We start from the raw sequence: 16,667 nt of genomic DNA, 5'->3' as shown, positions 1-16,667 counted from the left end.
ATGAGTCAGCACCGATACTCCAGCATGAGTCAGCACCTGTAACCAACATGAGCCAGCACCTGTAACCCAACAACATTGTCAGCACCTGTAACCCAACATCAATCAGCACCTGTAACCCAGCAACATTGTCAGCACCTGTAACCCAACATCAATCAGCACCTGTAACCCAACAACATTGTCAGCACCTGTAACCCAACATCAGTCAGCACCTGTAACCCAACATCAGTCAGCACCTGTAACCCAACAACAGTCAGCACCTGTAACCCAACAACATTGTCAGCACCTGTAACCCAACATCAATCAGCACCTGTAACCCAACATCATTGTCAGCACCTGTAACCCAACATCAGTCAGCACCTGTAACCCAACATCAGTCAGCACCTGTAACCCAACAACAGTCAGCACCTGTAACCCAACAACATTGTCAGCACCTGTAACCCAACATCAATCAGCACCTGTAACCCAACAACATTGTCAGCACCTGCAACCCAACATCAGTCAGCACCTGTAACCCAACATCATTCAGCGACTGTAACCCAACATGAGTCAGCACTCCAGGTTTTCCAACTACCTTTTCAAACAAAGCTTCCACACCACTTTTAACAAAGAATCCAGTTCCACATGTTCCACCTTTCCTTCCAGGCTTCCTTTATCTTGAATTGCAACATGCATCCTAAATTCTTCACAAACTCAGGTATCCAGTCCCCAACAGAACATTATTGCTTCAAAAACTGGAAATAAGGACACCAAACCTTACGATTGCTTTAGATTTGTGGCTTTTCTGTAGCGAACCTCTTCAGCTCTTATTTTCCCAGGTCTGACTTTGATTTCCATCAGCAGTATTCTGCCCCATAGCCAGTTCCTCTTTAATCTTTTTTACTTCAATATTCCTGGAGTTTCTTTTCCATTCCCTGGTTTCTAAAACTAACTGTCCTTCAGTTTGTCTGGAGCTTGCTCTTGTGCACTTTCATCCATTGTATGGCTTTGCTACTTCTAGCAGAACAGAGCTGTTCACCCTCTCACTTCCTAGCTCCAACTGTAATGAATCCAGCTAAAACTAAACTCAATAAGCCTTCCTACCCTAAAGGTGCCACTGGTTATCAAGCAAAGACTTTATTTTTCTCCCAGCTTCTTTACTTTTCACACCGTAATGCTTCTAAGCAAAATGGAAGCACAGTTTTATCTGAAATTAAAAGCCCCCAGATGCAAAACCCTCTTGTCCAGCATGAATCTAACTATAATATTTCCATTCCTTACACAGAAACACTAGCTCACTGGGCTAAATCGCTGGCTTTTAAAGCAGGCCAGCAGCACGGTTTGATTCCCGTACTAGCCTCCCTGAACAGGCGCCGGAATGTGGCGACTAGGGGCTTTTCACAGTAACTTCATTGAAGCCTACTCGTGACAAGCGATTTTCATTTCATTTCATTTCATAAACCCACTTAAAATTATACTTTATTTCCAATATTTCACATTACAAATCTCGATCACTTCAAACTACCTCTGTTTTGCTGACAAGGCTACAAGGGAAACCTTGAACCAGTTTGGCGGGGAAGGTGAGAGAAAGTTTAAAATTAACACCCAAGAGAAACAATAGATGCAGTGGAACTTGTTTAAGTGCCAATTTCTTCCACTAATCTCCTCCTTCATGAATAGGGCTGCATTTATTTGAACCTTTCATTTAATCAATTGCCACTGAATTCCAGACAACTAGATTCTAGAAAGGAATGAAGTGGCTTTCTAATTTGAAAGAGAATCTTGTCAGTTGGATGGAAAAGAACTGCAACAAGACACGAAGATCAGAGGTGGAAACACACCTTGACTATTCCACAAAACTAGATGGTACATTTCCCTCAGTATAAACTAGTTGAAGAGTGCAGCATTCAGATTTTTTCCCCCACCTTTGCTTTCCTCTCTCTCTTCCCAGAATTTCATGCTGAGGTATGGTTTTTCATCGTCAAGTGGTCATTCTTCGTGAGCAAGCTTAGATTGTCAGTGTTTCAATGATATTCTATTCGCACATCCTCGTCACACTGCTGTGCATTCATTATCATTATCATAGAATTTACAGTGCAGAAGGAGGCAGTTCGGCCCATCGGGTCTGCACCTCCACCCTATCCCCCATAGGCCAGCAACCCTACCCAACACTAAGGTTAATTTTGGACACGAAGGGCAATTTATTATGGCCAATCCACCTAACCTGCACATCTTTGGACTGTGGGAGGAAACCGGAGCACCCGGAGGAAACCCACGCACACACGGGGAGGATGTGCAGACTCCACACAGACAGTGACCCAAGCCGGAATCGAACCTGGGACCCTGGAGCTGTGAAGCAATTGTGCTATCCACAATGCTACCGTGCTGCCCACCTCATCTCATCTTCAATCAGCCTATTTATAAAGGTTTACTGGAGATTTACAAAAAATGTACTGGATCAGGAATAGAAACTCTCTTATTCCCCTCCACACCTCCCAATATTCCTGCAGTCCTAGGGATGTTAGCTCATTTGACCTCCTCTACTACAACCCTCGCTTAAGGCCAAGTAGCCCAACATAAGCCAAAGGCTGACTTTTCACTTTGAGGTGAGGAATCTAGGAGCCAGGGCTGTCTATGTTCCAAACACTCCCCTGGGGGGAACAATACCTTGTTGAAATTGTGACCAAGAATGCCCTTAATTGCCATGGAAACAGATTTCCTCTCCAATTAAGGGTGGCAGGTGAACCCTCTGAGTAGAGGGTCAAAAAAAGGAGCAGGTGACTGAAAAATATGCAAGGAGGCTTCAACATGAAGGACCCCTCTCAGCTTCTGTTTTAAAAAATTAATTGGAAAATGAAGAAAATAACCAAGCCACAAATGTAAGGGACGGCTGGGGGGGGGGGGGGGGGGGGGGGGTCCACCATTTTTAAAGGTCTCTGGAATCAGCCCAACTCCACGGAAATCCAGTCCTGTGTCTTGGCCAATTTTATTTTCAAAACCGGCCACCCCTGGAAGTGGATCCATGTGTCGGTTGGCACTCTGTAATACATTTTGTGGCGTCACATAGAACATAGAACAGTACAGCACAGAACAGGCCCTTCGGCCCTCGATGTTGTGCCGAGCCTTGTTCGAAACCAAGATCAAGCTATCCCACTCCCTGTCATTCTGGTGTGCTCCATGTGCCTATCCAATAACCGCTTGAAAGTTCCTAAAGTGTCCGACTCCATTATCACAGCAGGCAGTCCATTCCACACCCTAACCACTCTCTGAGTAAAGAACCTACCTCGGACATCCCTCCTATATATCCCACCCTGAACCTTATAGTTATGCCCCCTTGTAACAGCTACATCCACCAGAGGAAATAGTCTCTGAACATCCACTCTATCTATCCCCCTCATCATCTTATAAACCTCTATTAAGTCGCCTCTCATCCTCCTCCGCTCCAAAGAGAAAAGCCCTAGCTCCCTCAATCTTTCCTCATGAGACCTATCCTCCAAACCAGGCAGCATCCTGGTAAATCTCCTTTGCACCCTTTCCAATGCTTTCACATCCTATAGTGAGGTGACCACAACTGTACACAATACTCCAAATGTGGTCTCACCAGGGTCATGTACAGTTGCAGCATAACCCCACGGCTCTTAAACTCAAGCCCCCTGTATTTAAACACTAACACACTATAGCCTTCTTCACGGCTCTGTCCACTTGAATGGTAACCTTCAGAGATCTATGGACATGAACCCCAAGATCTCTCTGTTCCTCCACATTCCTCAGAACCCTGCCATTGACCCTGTAATCCGCATTCAAATTTTTCCTACCAAAATGAATCACCTCGCAATTATCAGGGTTAAACTCCACCTGCCATTTTTCGGCCCAGCTCTTCATCCTATCAATTCCTCTTTGCAGCCTACAACAGCCCTCCACCTCATCCACTACTCCACCAATCTTGGTGTCATCAGCAAATTTACTGACCCACCCTTCAGCCCCCTCCTCCAAGTCATTGATAAAAATCAGAAATAGCAGAGGACCCAGCACTGATCCCTGTGGAACACCGCTGGTAACTGGTCTCCAGCCTGAAAAATTTCCATCCACCACCACTCTGTCTTTATGTGATAGCCAGTTACTTATCCAATTGGCCAAATTTCCCTCTATCCCACACCTCCTTACTTTCTTCAAGAGCCGACCATGGGGAACCTTATCAAACGCCTTACTAAAATCCATGTATACAACATCAACTGCTCTACCTTCATCTACACACCTAGTAACCTCCTCAAAGAATTCAATCAAATTTGTGAGGCAAGACTTACCCTTCACGAATCCGTGTTGGCTATCCCGGATTAAGCTGCATCTTTCCAAATGGTCATAAATCCTATCCTTCAGGACCTTTTCCATTTACTTACTGACCACCGAAGTAAGACTAACCGGCCTATAATTACCAGGTTTATTCCTATTCCCTTTCTTGAAAGAGGAACAACATTCGCCACTCTCCAGTCCTCTGGCACTATCCCCGTGGACAATGAGGACCCAAAGATCAAAGCCAAAGGCTCTGCAATCTCATTCCTTGCCTCCCAAAGAATCCTAGGATATATCCCATCTGGCCCAGGGGACTTGTCGACCCTAAGGTTTTTCAAAATTGCTAATATATTCCTTCCTCAGAACATCTACCTCCTCCAGCCTACCCGCCTGTATCACACTCTCATCCTCAAAAACATGACCCCTCTCCTTGGTGAACACTGAAGAAAAGGATTCATTCAACGCTTCTCCTATCTCTTCTCACTCCATGCACAAGTTCCCATTACTGTCCTTGACCGGCCCTAACCTCACCCTGGCCATTCTTTTATTTCTCACATAAGAGTAATAAGCCTAGGGGTTTTCCTTTATCTGACCCGCCAAGGACTTCTCATGCCCCCTCCTAGCTCTCCTAAGCCCTTTTTTTTTTTAGCTCATTCCTTGCTACCTTGTAACCCTCACGTGACCCAACAGAACCTTGTTTTCTCATCCTTACATACACTTCCTTTTTCCTCTTGACAAGACATTCAACCTCTTTTGTGAACCATGGTTCCCTCACACGGCCATTTCCTCCCTGCCTGACAGGGACATACCTATCAAGGACACGCGGTATTTGTTCCTTTAACAAGCTCCACTTTTCATTTGTGCCTTTCCCTGACAGTTTCTGTTCCCATCTTATGCTCACTAATTCTTGCCTAATCGCATCATAATTACCCCTCCCCCAATGATAAACCTTACCCTGCTGTATGGCCCTATCCCTCTTCATTGCAATAGTGAAAGACACCGAATTGTGGTCACTATCTCCAAAGTGCTCTCCCAAAATAAAACTAACACTTGGCCCGGTTCATTACCCAGTACCAAATCCAATGTGGCCCCACCTCTTGTCGGCCTATCCACATATTGTGTCTGGAAACTCTCCTGCACACACTGTACAAAAACTGCTCCATTCGAACTGTTCGACCTATAGAGGTTCCAATCAATATTTGGAAAGTTAAAGTCGCCCATTACAGCTACCCTGTGACCTTCACACCTATCCATAATCTGTTTTGCAATTTCTTCCTCCACATCTCTATTACTATTTGGGGGCCTATAGAAAACTCCTAACAACGTGACCACTCCTTTCCTATTCCGAACTTCAGCCCATATTACCTCAGTAAGTAGATCCCCCTCGAACTGCCTTTCTGCAGCCGTTAAACTATCCTTGATTACCAATGCTACTCCTCCACCTCTTTTACCACCTTCCCTGCTCTTACTGAAACATCTATACCCCGGAACTTCCAACAACCATTCCTGTCCCTGTTCTAAGCATGTCTCCGTAATGCCCACAACATTGTAGTCCCAGGTACCAATCCACGCTCCTAGTTCATCTACCTTATTCCAGATGCTCCTTGCATTGAAGTAGACACACTTCAACCCACCTTCCTGTCTACCGGTACACGCCTGCGACCTTGATACCCTCCTCAGTACCTCACTACTCTCAACACTGGCTTATGGACTACAGCTCATTTTCCCAACCCCCTGACAAATTAGTTTAAACCCCCCCCCCGAAGAGCCGTAGCAAATTCCCTCCCAGGATATTGATACCCCTCTGGTTCAGGTGCAAACCGTCCTGTCTATACAGATCCCACCTTCCCCAGAATGTGCTCCAATTATCCACGTAACTGAAACCCTCCCTCCTACCATCCCTGCAGCCACGCGTTTATCTGCACTCTCTCCCTGTTCCTCAACTCGCTAGCAAGTGGCACCGGCAACAAACCAGAGATGACAACCTGGTTTGTCCTGGCTCTCAGCATCCACCCTAGCTCCCGAAATTCCTGTTTTAAATCCCCGTCCCTTCTCTTACCTATGTCGTTGGTACCGATATGTACCACGACTTGTGACTGTTCCCCCTCCCCCTTAAGGATTCTGACAACACGGTCCGAGGAAAAAAAAATTGGGTACTCAAAATTTATTTTAAAAAACAATTAAAAACACAATTAAAAAGTTAAATACAGGGCCCCTCCCAGGAACGTCCACTCCTGCTAAAGTCAATGGGTGTTTGAATGGCTTGCCGCCTCCCCACGCTGAGGCCAGAATATTCCGGTCAGGGACGTGCTTAATGTGATAGAATGTACAATGAAAACAAAGGTTCGAGCGATGTGGAGCTCTACAATAAGTTTCATATCCCAGGAGAAAGCTGCCCCTTTAAAGATGTGACTATGAGTTGGCTATCAACAACTTCCCTTCACATATGCAAAAACAAAATACTGCTGAAATCTGAAATACAAACAGAAAATGCTTGAAATGCTCAGCAGGTTAGGCAGCACCTGTGGAGAGAGAAATAGAGTTAATGGGGGAGATTCTCTGGCCTCCCCATGGCAAATTTCTGGGCGGGGTGGGGGGAAGATGCCTGCTGTTGGCCGGCAGCGGGATCTTCTGGTCCCATCGCAGTCAATGAATTTCCCATTGAATCCACCCCACGCCACTGGAAAATCTGCGGTAGGGTTGCGCTGCCAGGGGGATTGGAAGTTCCCGGCAGCATGAAGATCTCGCCCAGTGTTTCAAGTTGATGACAACAGTTGCTTCTGTTTCTCTCTCCACAGATGTTGCATGTACATGTATTATTCTGTTCCATTTCTCATCACAATCCTGTCAGTGGCACAAATAATTAAAATAAGATAGATGTTAACATTAAATTAAAAAGTGAGAATTAAATTCAGAACTCAATTAAAAATTGCATAGCATATGCTCGTAGATACCTTATAACAACTTTAATCATGAAAATTAGCAAAATGAGGGGCGGGATTCTCCCCTACCCGGCGGGGTGTGGGGTCCCGGCGGGATGGAGTGGCGTGAACCACTCCGGCGTTCGGCCGCCCCAAAGGTGCAGATTTCTCCGCACCTTTAGGGGCAAAGCCCTCACCTTTAGGGGTTAGGCCCGCGCCAGAGTGGTTGCCGTCCCGCCGGCTGGCGGGCAAGGCCTTTGGCGCCACACCAGCCGGGGCCGAAGGGATTCCGCCGGCCGGCGGAAGTCCGCGCATGCGCAGGAGCGTCAGCGGCTGCTGACGTCATTCCCGCGCATGCGCGTGGGGGGGGGGGGTCTCCTCCGCGTCGGCCATCGCGGAGGCAATGGCAGACGCGGAGGGGAAAGAGTGCCCCCACGGCACAGGCCCGCCCGCGGATCGGTGGGCCCCCATCACTAGCCAGGCCACCGTGGGGGCACCCCTGGGACACCCCTCCCCCCGGACCCCAGAGCCCGCTCGCACCGGTAAGGGAGGTGGTTTAATTCACACCGGCGGGACCGGCATTACAGCAGCGGGACTTCGGGCCGGGGAATCGCCGGGGGGGGGCGGCGATTCTCGCCCCCGACGAATCTCCGGTGCCGGAGAATTCAGCAGCCGGCGGGGACGGGATTCACACCGCCCCCCGGCGATTCTCCGACCCGGCAGCGGGGTCGGAGGATCCCGCCCCATAGCAGCTCATTTCATTAAAAAGCATTTTTGTTTTCTCCACTTGCCGAGAGGGACATTAACAATGTCACACAGTTATTATTTGCATGGTCTAAAGTTGTCCTGTTTTTCTAGTTTTCTCATAGCTTTCCCCACTATTCTACTTCATAAATCTGGTTCGGCGACAAAAGATGAGCAGGCTTTTAAAGTTTTGAAAACGAAGTGTAAAAACCCAGATAATACTTACTTACTATTCCTACTCTGGTCCATTTTACTGTAGTATAGATAAAGATCAAAATAGTCTTATTTTTGCATTAGATCAAAATTAAATAACTTGACTGAAGTGGTCTTTAATTGGAGTAATAGATTGTGAGTAACATACTAACAACATGAGCTTTCCTTCACCCAACTCTTTTGATAAGAACAGATGATATTGGTAGAAATCCGAGCTCCATATTAACTGAATTCTTTTTTGTGTTCCAGGTTCTGGTGCGATTGTAGCTGTCATTGTAATTGGAGTGATAATTATATTCACCCTGGTATTGGTCACTGTAAAGCATTGCAACAGGTAATGAAGAAATTGACCAATGCTACTTGCAATACTGATTTATCTGTTCACTCGTTCAAACAAAAGCCCCAAATGTAAAGGTAGTTAGGTACACACGGTGGCACAGTGATTAGCACTGCTGCCTCGTGACACTGAGGACCCAGGTTCGATCCCGAAAAGTCTTCATACTGACTGGAAGGGTCATGTGTGAGATAGGTTTGAAGAGTCTTGATTCAACTTTTACTAAACTAAGCATAAAACTGATTCTTGCAAGCTCACCCAAAGAATTTGCAGCAGTTTTCCATCCAGGGAGCCCAAAGCATACCCAAAGGGTTTTGCATAGTTATCAGGTCATTTGCATCACAGAATCCCCACAGTGTAGAAAGATGCCATTCGACCCATTGAGTCTATACTGACCTTCTGAAAGAGCACCCCACCCAGGCCCACACCCCCACCTTGGAACCCCATAACCCCACCTAACCTTTGGACATTAAGGAACAATTTTAGCATGGCCAATCCACCTAACCCGCACATCTTTGGACTGGAGGAAACCAGAGCACCTGGAGAAAGCCATGCAGACATGGGGAGAAAGTGCAAACTCCACCCAGACAGTCACCCGAGGCTGGAATTGAACCCGGGTCCCTGGCGCTGTGAGGCAGCAGTGCTAACCACTGTGCCGCCTGCAAAATACAGGGTTTGATGCAATTGTTTTTCATATAAATTTAAAGTACCCAATTAATTTTCCTTTCCAAGGGGTGAGATTTGTGGAGGAAGCAACCACTGGAAGATAAGTGGAGACCAATGACGAAGTTACACAAGCTGGTATTGGGGGGAAGAGTTGGAGGGAATGGCTTAGGAGGAACAGTGGGTGGCAGTGGCGGGTGGGCAAGAGATTGGTAGAGAAAACAAAACAGTGGACATAAGGGGATCCCAACAACACTTACTCCAGCTGGAGAGATTGGTGAAAAGGGTGGGGTTTGTGATAGGGCATCGGAGGAGGGTGCCAGCACTGGGGGGAGGGATGGCATGGAGTACAGAAAATGCATTGGAGGGGTGGAATGGGGTGGCATAGGAAGAAAGGGTGGAATCAGATGGGATGGGGATGTTACGAGAGCGGTGAAAGGAATAGGATGGGAAAGATGGAATGACATGAGATGGGGATTTAAAGAAGTGTTGCTATAAATGTTGCTGGTTGCTATAAGTGTTGCCGGCAGCATGGTAGCACAAGTGGATAGCACTGCGGCTTCACAGCACCAGGGTCCCAGGTTCGATTCCCCGCTGGGTCACTGTCTGTGCGGAGTCTGCACATTCTCCCCGTGACTGCGTGGGTTTCCTCCGGGTGCTCCGGTTTCCTCCCACAGTCCAAAGACGTGCAGGTTAGGTGGATTGGCCATGATAAATTGTCCTTAGTGACCAGAAAGGTTAGATGGGGTTATTGGGTTACGAGGATAGGGTGGAAGTGAGGGCTTAAGTGGGTCCGTGCAGACTCAATGGGCCGAATGGCCTCCTTCTGCACTGTATGTTCTATAAATAAAGATACCAATTTCACCTTCAATGGTTTGCAGATTTTGTATAATATTTGTATCTTGATGGCAGCCATGGTTTAGATTGTATTGGGTCAGCAGTAAAAATCAGAAGAACCTAGACTCCAGGTCCTTCACTACCTGCGAGGAATACTGGGGAGAATAATTAGAAGTTTATTAATATTCATTTCAGAATATTTCATAGATAACCTCTTTTCTTTGAAAAGGATATATGTTGTAGGCTGGAATAGAGATGAAAGAAAGTAAAATGAGATGAAGGTAGGGGTGTGCGGGTGGTGCAGGGGTTGGTGGGAGGGGGACGGCAAAGAAACTGTAAGGCAGTGGCAGGGCCCCTGGGGCTGGAATAGGCTGAGATGGAAGCCGCAGGGGAAAGGACACGGAATTTCCAGAGGAAAAAAAATACTTTTGTTATGATCCCAGTTGATGTTATAACTGGAAGGTTCCAGAATGGAACCCTGACTCAAAAGACTGTAAATGTTATTTTTTTATATATAAAATATTGAAGGACCACTAATTAGTTTCAACAACAAAAAATAATAATTTATTAAATATGAAAACATTGGATAATTATACAATACTCCTTTACTCTCCCCTTAGCTTAACAATTACACTCGGATTTTAAGATTAACACGGATTACAAAGTACATTTTAAGATTCTATGGTCTCATTCATGTAGCTGTATCGAACCTTAGTTAGGCCACACTTGGAGTATAGTGCTCAATTCTGGTCACCACACTACCAGAAGGATGTGGAGGCTTTAGAGAGGGTGCAGAAGAGATTTACCAGGATGTTGCCTGGTATGGAGGGCATTAGCTATGAGGAGAGGTTGAATAAACTTGGTTTGTTCTCACTGGAACGAAGGAGGTTGAGGAGCGACCTGATAGAGGTCTACAAAATTATGAGGGGCACAGACAGAGTGGATAGTCAGAGACTTTTTCCCAGGGTAGAGGGGTCAATTACTAGGGGACATAGGTTTAAGGTGAGAGGGGCAAGGTTTAGAGTAGATGTACGAGGTAAGTTTTTTACACAGAGGGTAGTGGGTGCCTGGAACTCACTGCCGGAGGAATTGGTGGAAGCAGGGATGATAGTGACATTTAAGGGGCATCTTGATAAATACATGAATAGAGGGATACGGACCCCGGATGTGTAGAACATTTTAGTTTAGACAGGCATCATGGTCAGCACAGGCTTGGAGGGCTGAAGGGCCTGTTCCTGTGCAGTACTTTTCTTTGTTCTTTGTTCAGTCTCACACAAAGTCCCTTTTAAGCACACAAGATGACTATGGTCAAATACACGCACTCCATTCTGAACCCAAGTTAGTGTCTGTGGGTTTCTCCTCAGAATCCCTCCAGATGACTATCACATGAGAGTTTCCAAACTCCACTCCTAAAAATGTACTTTAAAATCTTCTTTCATAATAATTCCGGGTCACTGTCTGTGCGGAGTCTGCACAGCCTCCCGTGTGTGCGTGGGTTTCCTCCGGGTGCTCCGGTTTCCTCCCACAGTCCAAAGATGTGCAGGTTCGGTGGATTGACCATGATAAATCGCCCTTAGTGTCCAAAATTGCCCTTAGTGTTGGGTGGGATTCATGGGTTATGGGGATAGGATGGAGGTGTTGACCTTGGGTAGGGTGCTCTTTCCAAGAGCCGGTGCAGACTCGATGGGCCGAATGGCCTCCTTCTGCACTGTAAATTCTATGAATGCTTTTCCTTAGTGGTTTGCATTCCGAAATCCAGTCCAGAATTTCCAAATGACACTGCTAAGCAAAACGTCCCCTCCACTTTTAACAGCTAATCCACTCCAAAGTTCACACCAACTCCTTTAGGATTTCTTAATCTTAACTGCTGTAAAAATTGTTTACAATTGCTTTAATTCACAATTCCCAGACTCTAGTAAAATGGCATCAAACGTTCCACTTACTTCTGAACTTTGCTGTCCCACTTTAAATCTGATTACTGCAATGGTCTCTTTAACGCAGAACATTGGGCGCGATTCTCCACTCCCGCGCCGGTTGGGAGAATCGCCTGGGCCGCCAAAATTTCCCGGGACGCCGGTCCGACGCCCTCCCGCGATTCTCCCAAGCGGCGGGAACGGCCTGGTCGAGTTTCGCAGGCCGGAGAATCGCCGGAGACACCCAAAATGGCGATTCTCCGGCACCCCCGCTTTTCTCAGGCCCGGATGGGCCGAGCGGCCAGGCCAAAACGGCGGGTTCCCCCCGGCGCCGTCCACACCTGGTCGCTGCCGTCGTGAGCGGTGCGTGAACGCTGGGGGGGTGGCCTGCGGGGGGGGGGGGGGCGAGGGGGAATCCTGCACCGGGGGGTACCTCAAATGTGGGGCGGCCCGCGATTGGTGCCCACCGATCGTCGGGCCGTCCTCTCTGAAGGAGGACCTCCTTCCTTCCGCGGCCCCGCAAGATCCGTCAGACAGCTTCTTGCGGGGTGGACTTAGAGAGGACGGCAACAATGCATGCGCGGATGACGCCCGTTATGCGGCGCCGGCCGCGTCATCTATGCGGCGCTGCCTTTACGCGGGCGACAAGGCCTGGCGCGTGTAGATGACGCGGCCCCGATCCTGGCCCATTGTCAGGGCCTGAATCGGTCGGGATCGGGGCCGTTTTGCGCCGTCGTGAACCTCGGCGGCGTTCACAACGGCGCGGCCACTTCGGCGCGAGAGTGGAGAATCCCGCCCGTTTTGTTTACTCTTCCTTGAATTCTTCTGAACAATACCTTGGTCTCTGTTCTTTTAACTCCAATTGTCTTAAATGTTCTTTCTGTCCCAATTTCCTGGTTATCTGGACTGTAACGTGTTCCTTAGGAAGCCTGCATCTTTGCAACTCCCTTGTGCTGTCCAGCTTCTCCTGGAAGAGTTGAAAGATGTTTAGTCTCTGGTCTCATATCTCCAACTCCATTATATCCAGCTAAAATTAAAACTCAAAAGCTTTACTACCCTTACAAGGACCTCCACTTGATAAGCAATGCCCGCATACTTAAACTGGCCTATATATTCTACATGCCGTAATCCTCTCTAAGCCTAATAGAAACAGAGTTGAAACTGACCCAACCCTCACACATCCAAACATCTTTGTCCAGCATGAATCTAACTGTAGGTTTCACTCTTCTAGCCATCGAAAAATTTAATTAAACACACTTAAAACTTTATCTTGGGCTGGATTTTCCGATCCCTGAGCCACATGTTTCTCGGTGGTGCAACATTCACTAGTGATGGGATTCTCTACTCCAGCCACTTGTCAATGGGATTTCATTTAAGCCACTCCTCGCCGTAGCAAAACCTGCAGCCTCACTGCTAGTGGGAACAAAGAATCCCAACGGACAGAGAAATCTGGCTCTTATTTCTAATGTTTATCAATGCAAATACACATCCCTGAAAACTACCTTTATTTTCCTAACACTTTAAAATGATACAAAGGGAAAATTTGATGAAGATGCAGGGACAAGAAAGTTTTTAATGAAGTAGGAGCAAAAACTGACATGGTTCCCTTGTGTGCTTGTGGTTAATATTTTATGATGTTATATTTCTGAGTATCTGAAAATGTATGGACTATAATCACCTATTCCCATACTTATTACATTCTCAGAACACAGAACAATCAATAGTTTGGATGTAGCTATTACACAAATGTCACAACGCTAACAATTGATGTTATTCTGTAGGCAAAACAGATTGAAAAGCGAGCTGGCACCAAAGTCGTCAAAACATCGCTCAAGCCCATTTCCAAAGAGCAGTCTAACCACAAGCACACCAATATCGCAGATTTCTAGTTCGTTGAGTATTCCAATGGAGAGGAAATATTAACTGAACTGCTAATGGCACTGGGACAGAAGCGTGCTTTCACAGACCATGAATCCGGACTATTTGGGCCACATGAGTGTGAAATAAATGCATTGTTAAAATGACTGTTTTTATCCATTTTCCCAGCGAATGATTATCACCGACTTCACTTGCTATCTGGGCTGTACCTGGCTTTTCCAGGCACTGTGGGAAAGAAAGCAGTTTCAACAATAATGGTAATATCTTGACAGATGCACGGGATCACAGCCCCTCGAAAAACCTTGTCATTTTGTCGACTAATGTGCTAAGATAAAGCTCTTTTTTTAAAAAGTGCGTGGAAATAATTGATCTTTCCCGCTGGATTAGAATAAAGAATGTGAGAAAAACAGAGACAAGGAAAGCCCACCAACCTTAATCCTCTAACTCTCATTATAACATCTAAGTGTATTTTGAAAAATACAAATGATTCTGCCTTTATTAACTTGTTGGTAAAATATCCCAAATGTTTACCTCTCTGATTAAAAGAGTATACGTGAATGGAATTGGAAGCACAGAGAAACTGAAAAAGGAATCCAAGAGTCAAAGTGGACACAATTGTCTCCAAAGTATTTGAGTTTTCTGATGTGATTTCCATTGTTTTCATTCTTTCACTGCATTATCTGCACATTGTAAGTTCCATTCTAAGTTTATCTGCGTCAGCCTAGTTTCATTCGTATGTACCTGTGACCTTTGTTGTTTGACTATGTGCAATACTTTACATTTATCAGTGTTAAATTTAATTTGCAGATTTTCTACCCAAATATGTAACTGACATAAAGGCTTTCGAAAATCTTTCGCGTTAATTTCCTCTGATCGTTTCAGTATCAATGAAACAACAGGGGCCCAAGCACTGATTCCCATGGGCCTCCAGTCTGACATTCATGACCTTGGTTTTCTGTTTTTAGCCACATTCCTTTCTGGTTCCATGTTAGAATTCCTATTCCTACAGTGTGGAGCCTGACTGAGCCTCATTGAGCCTGTACTGATCCTCTGAAAGAGCATCCTATCTTGGCCCACTCCCCATAACCCCACCTAACCTACACAAAGAGGCAATTTAGCATGGCCAATTCACCTAAACCTGCACTTCTTTGGACTGTGGGAGGAAACTCACGCAGTCACGGGGAGAAAGTACAAACTCCACACAGACAGTCATCCGAGGTCGTAATTGAACACGGGTCTTTGGCGCTGTAAGCCAGCAATGCTAACCACTGTGCCACCGTGCCACCCACGTTCTGCCTGCTTATTATTTAATTTGGAGCATTCTAAATGGAATTTTTCCAAAAACCTGAAAATGTAGGTAAACTGTATGAAGGATGTTCAAATACCGACTTTATCACTAATGCCCTGAAAAGAAATGAAGATGTTAGTCTAGCAGGATGATTTCCTTTTAAATCCATTTTGCTTGATTTTTAGTAAGTTATTGCTTGGAATAAATGATTTTACTTATTATTAATTCTTAATAGGTTAATGGATAGATAGTTGCCTAAATCAGATCTGTGTCTTTTGGCAGATTTATATACAGTAAGAATGTGGGCGTCTCCAGTCCCGACAGATGCGCCCTGCCATTAAAATATTTTCTGTTAAAACATGTAATGAAGGAAGTTGTGTTCGAACCATTTACATTTGCAGGTTTCACAAACCTGATGGTTTAGTTTAAAAGGCAGTGCATTTTCTGCATTCCACGGAAACAATTATGTTATTTTGTTTTCAAGTTTTAACTTTTCAATGTCGAGGTTCTTGGGTACATTTATTTGTACAGTAATACAGTCTCGAATCACTTGTAATTTATTTTGTTTGCCCCTGTGGTGAGATGTTTCCAAGAGTCGGCCACATATTTTGGCTCTGAGAGGAGTTACAGCCAAAGGAAATTAAAGATGACACTTGGGCAGACTAATCTGCATTGAATAGTTTTTGCTTACTGTTTTGTGCAAATGCATTTCTTAGAGTTAGAGAGTCTGGTATTAGCAGACTAGTATAGTTGATTATAGAGTTTTCCTGATCCACAGCCGCTGTCAGGTATATGCAGTGTTATGGGCCAGGGTTTAGAGAACCCCAAAGTGTATCATGGAGTTCACCTGATCCACAACTTTTAATAGATTGTGGTATGGGGAGCACACGGCCCACTCTACAGGTGTTGTATAGCAGAAATGGGAAAGTATTTTTTAAAGCAAAACAATGTTTATTCTATGAACTCAAGTTAACCATTTTAAAACATACAGTGAACATCTTGGCAACCATTAATTCAAATACAACCCCCAAAGACTACAACACTGAGTAAACCTTTAAGCTTTCCTTTTTAACATCCATACCACTTAAAAACAAAACCTTTATCAGAAGCCCATCAGATTAAATGCACTACTGAAAACATTTATAATTCTGAATTCACCAAATGATCAAGAGATAGTCTTTTGATGGCAGAGAGAACAGCAGTACACCTGCTTGGTCTGGCAGGTTTCCAACACTGAAAATGAAACTTAAATGCAGCCTGCTCAAAAACGAAAGTAAAAAGCTGACAGACAGCCCAGCTCCACCCACTCTCTGACATCACTGCAGTAGTAAACACCCATTTCTTCAAGTTTCACTCACAACAGATATTTATATACACACACCCATTTATAAACACCCATTTCTTAAAGGTACTCTCACATGACACCCCCCAAGGAAACAAAATAAACCATCAACTTCAAGATGGTTTCATTTTTCACCTTTTCACTTTCCTTTAAGAAATGCTCACAGTAAATATACATTTTCGTTTCAAAAAACAACACCCACAAACAGGTATAATACTATAGTCCATTTTTGTTCTTCTTCCTCCACTGGAATCCCTCTTGATTGACA

General features: G+C 45.4%; 1 protein-coding gene across 2 annotated transcripts in view; it reads left to right on the top strand.

The window, feature by feature from the left end:
* ncmap (non-compact myelin associated protein) overlaps window positions 1-14,621 on the top strand; it is a 112,773-nt gene extending 98,152 nt beyond the window's left edge. For both annotated transcript variants that reach the window (XM_072501120.1, XM_072501119.1), the window contains 2 exons: window positions 8,394-8,478; window positions 13,673-14,621. In XM_072501120.1, coding sequence (XP_072357221.1) covers window positions 8,394-8,478; window positions 13,673-13,814 — 227 coding nt within the window. In that variant the 3' untranslated portion in view covers window positions 13,815-14,621. The remainder of the gene's footprint in view (window positions 1-8,393; window positions 8,479-13,672) is intronic.
* The last annotated feature ends 2,046 nt before the right edge of the window (window positions 14,622-16,667 follow it).

The sequence above is a fragment of the Scyliorhinus torazame genome, chromosome 1 (genome assembly GCF_047496885.1).
Source record: "Scyliorhinus torazame isolate Kashiwa2021f chromosome 1, sScyTor2.1, whole genome shotgun sequence".
NCBI lineage: Eukaryota > Metazoa > Chordata > Chondrichthyes > Carcharhiniformes > Scyliorhinidae > Scyliorhinus > Scyliorhinus torazame.
Note: the sequence above shows the minus strand (reverse complement) of the source record. Positions and strands in the feature narration are given on the sequence as shown.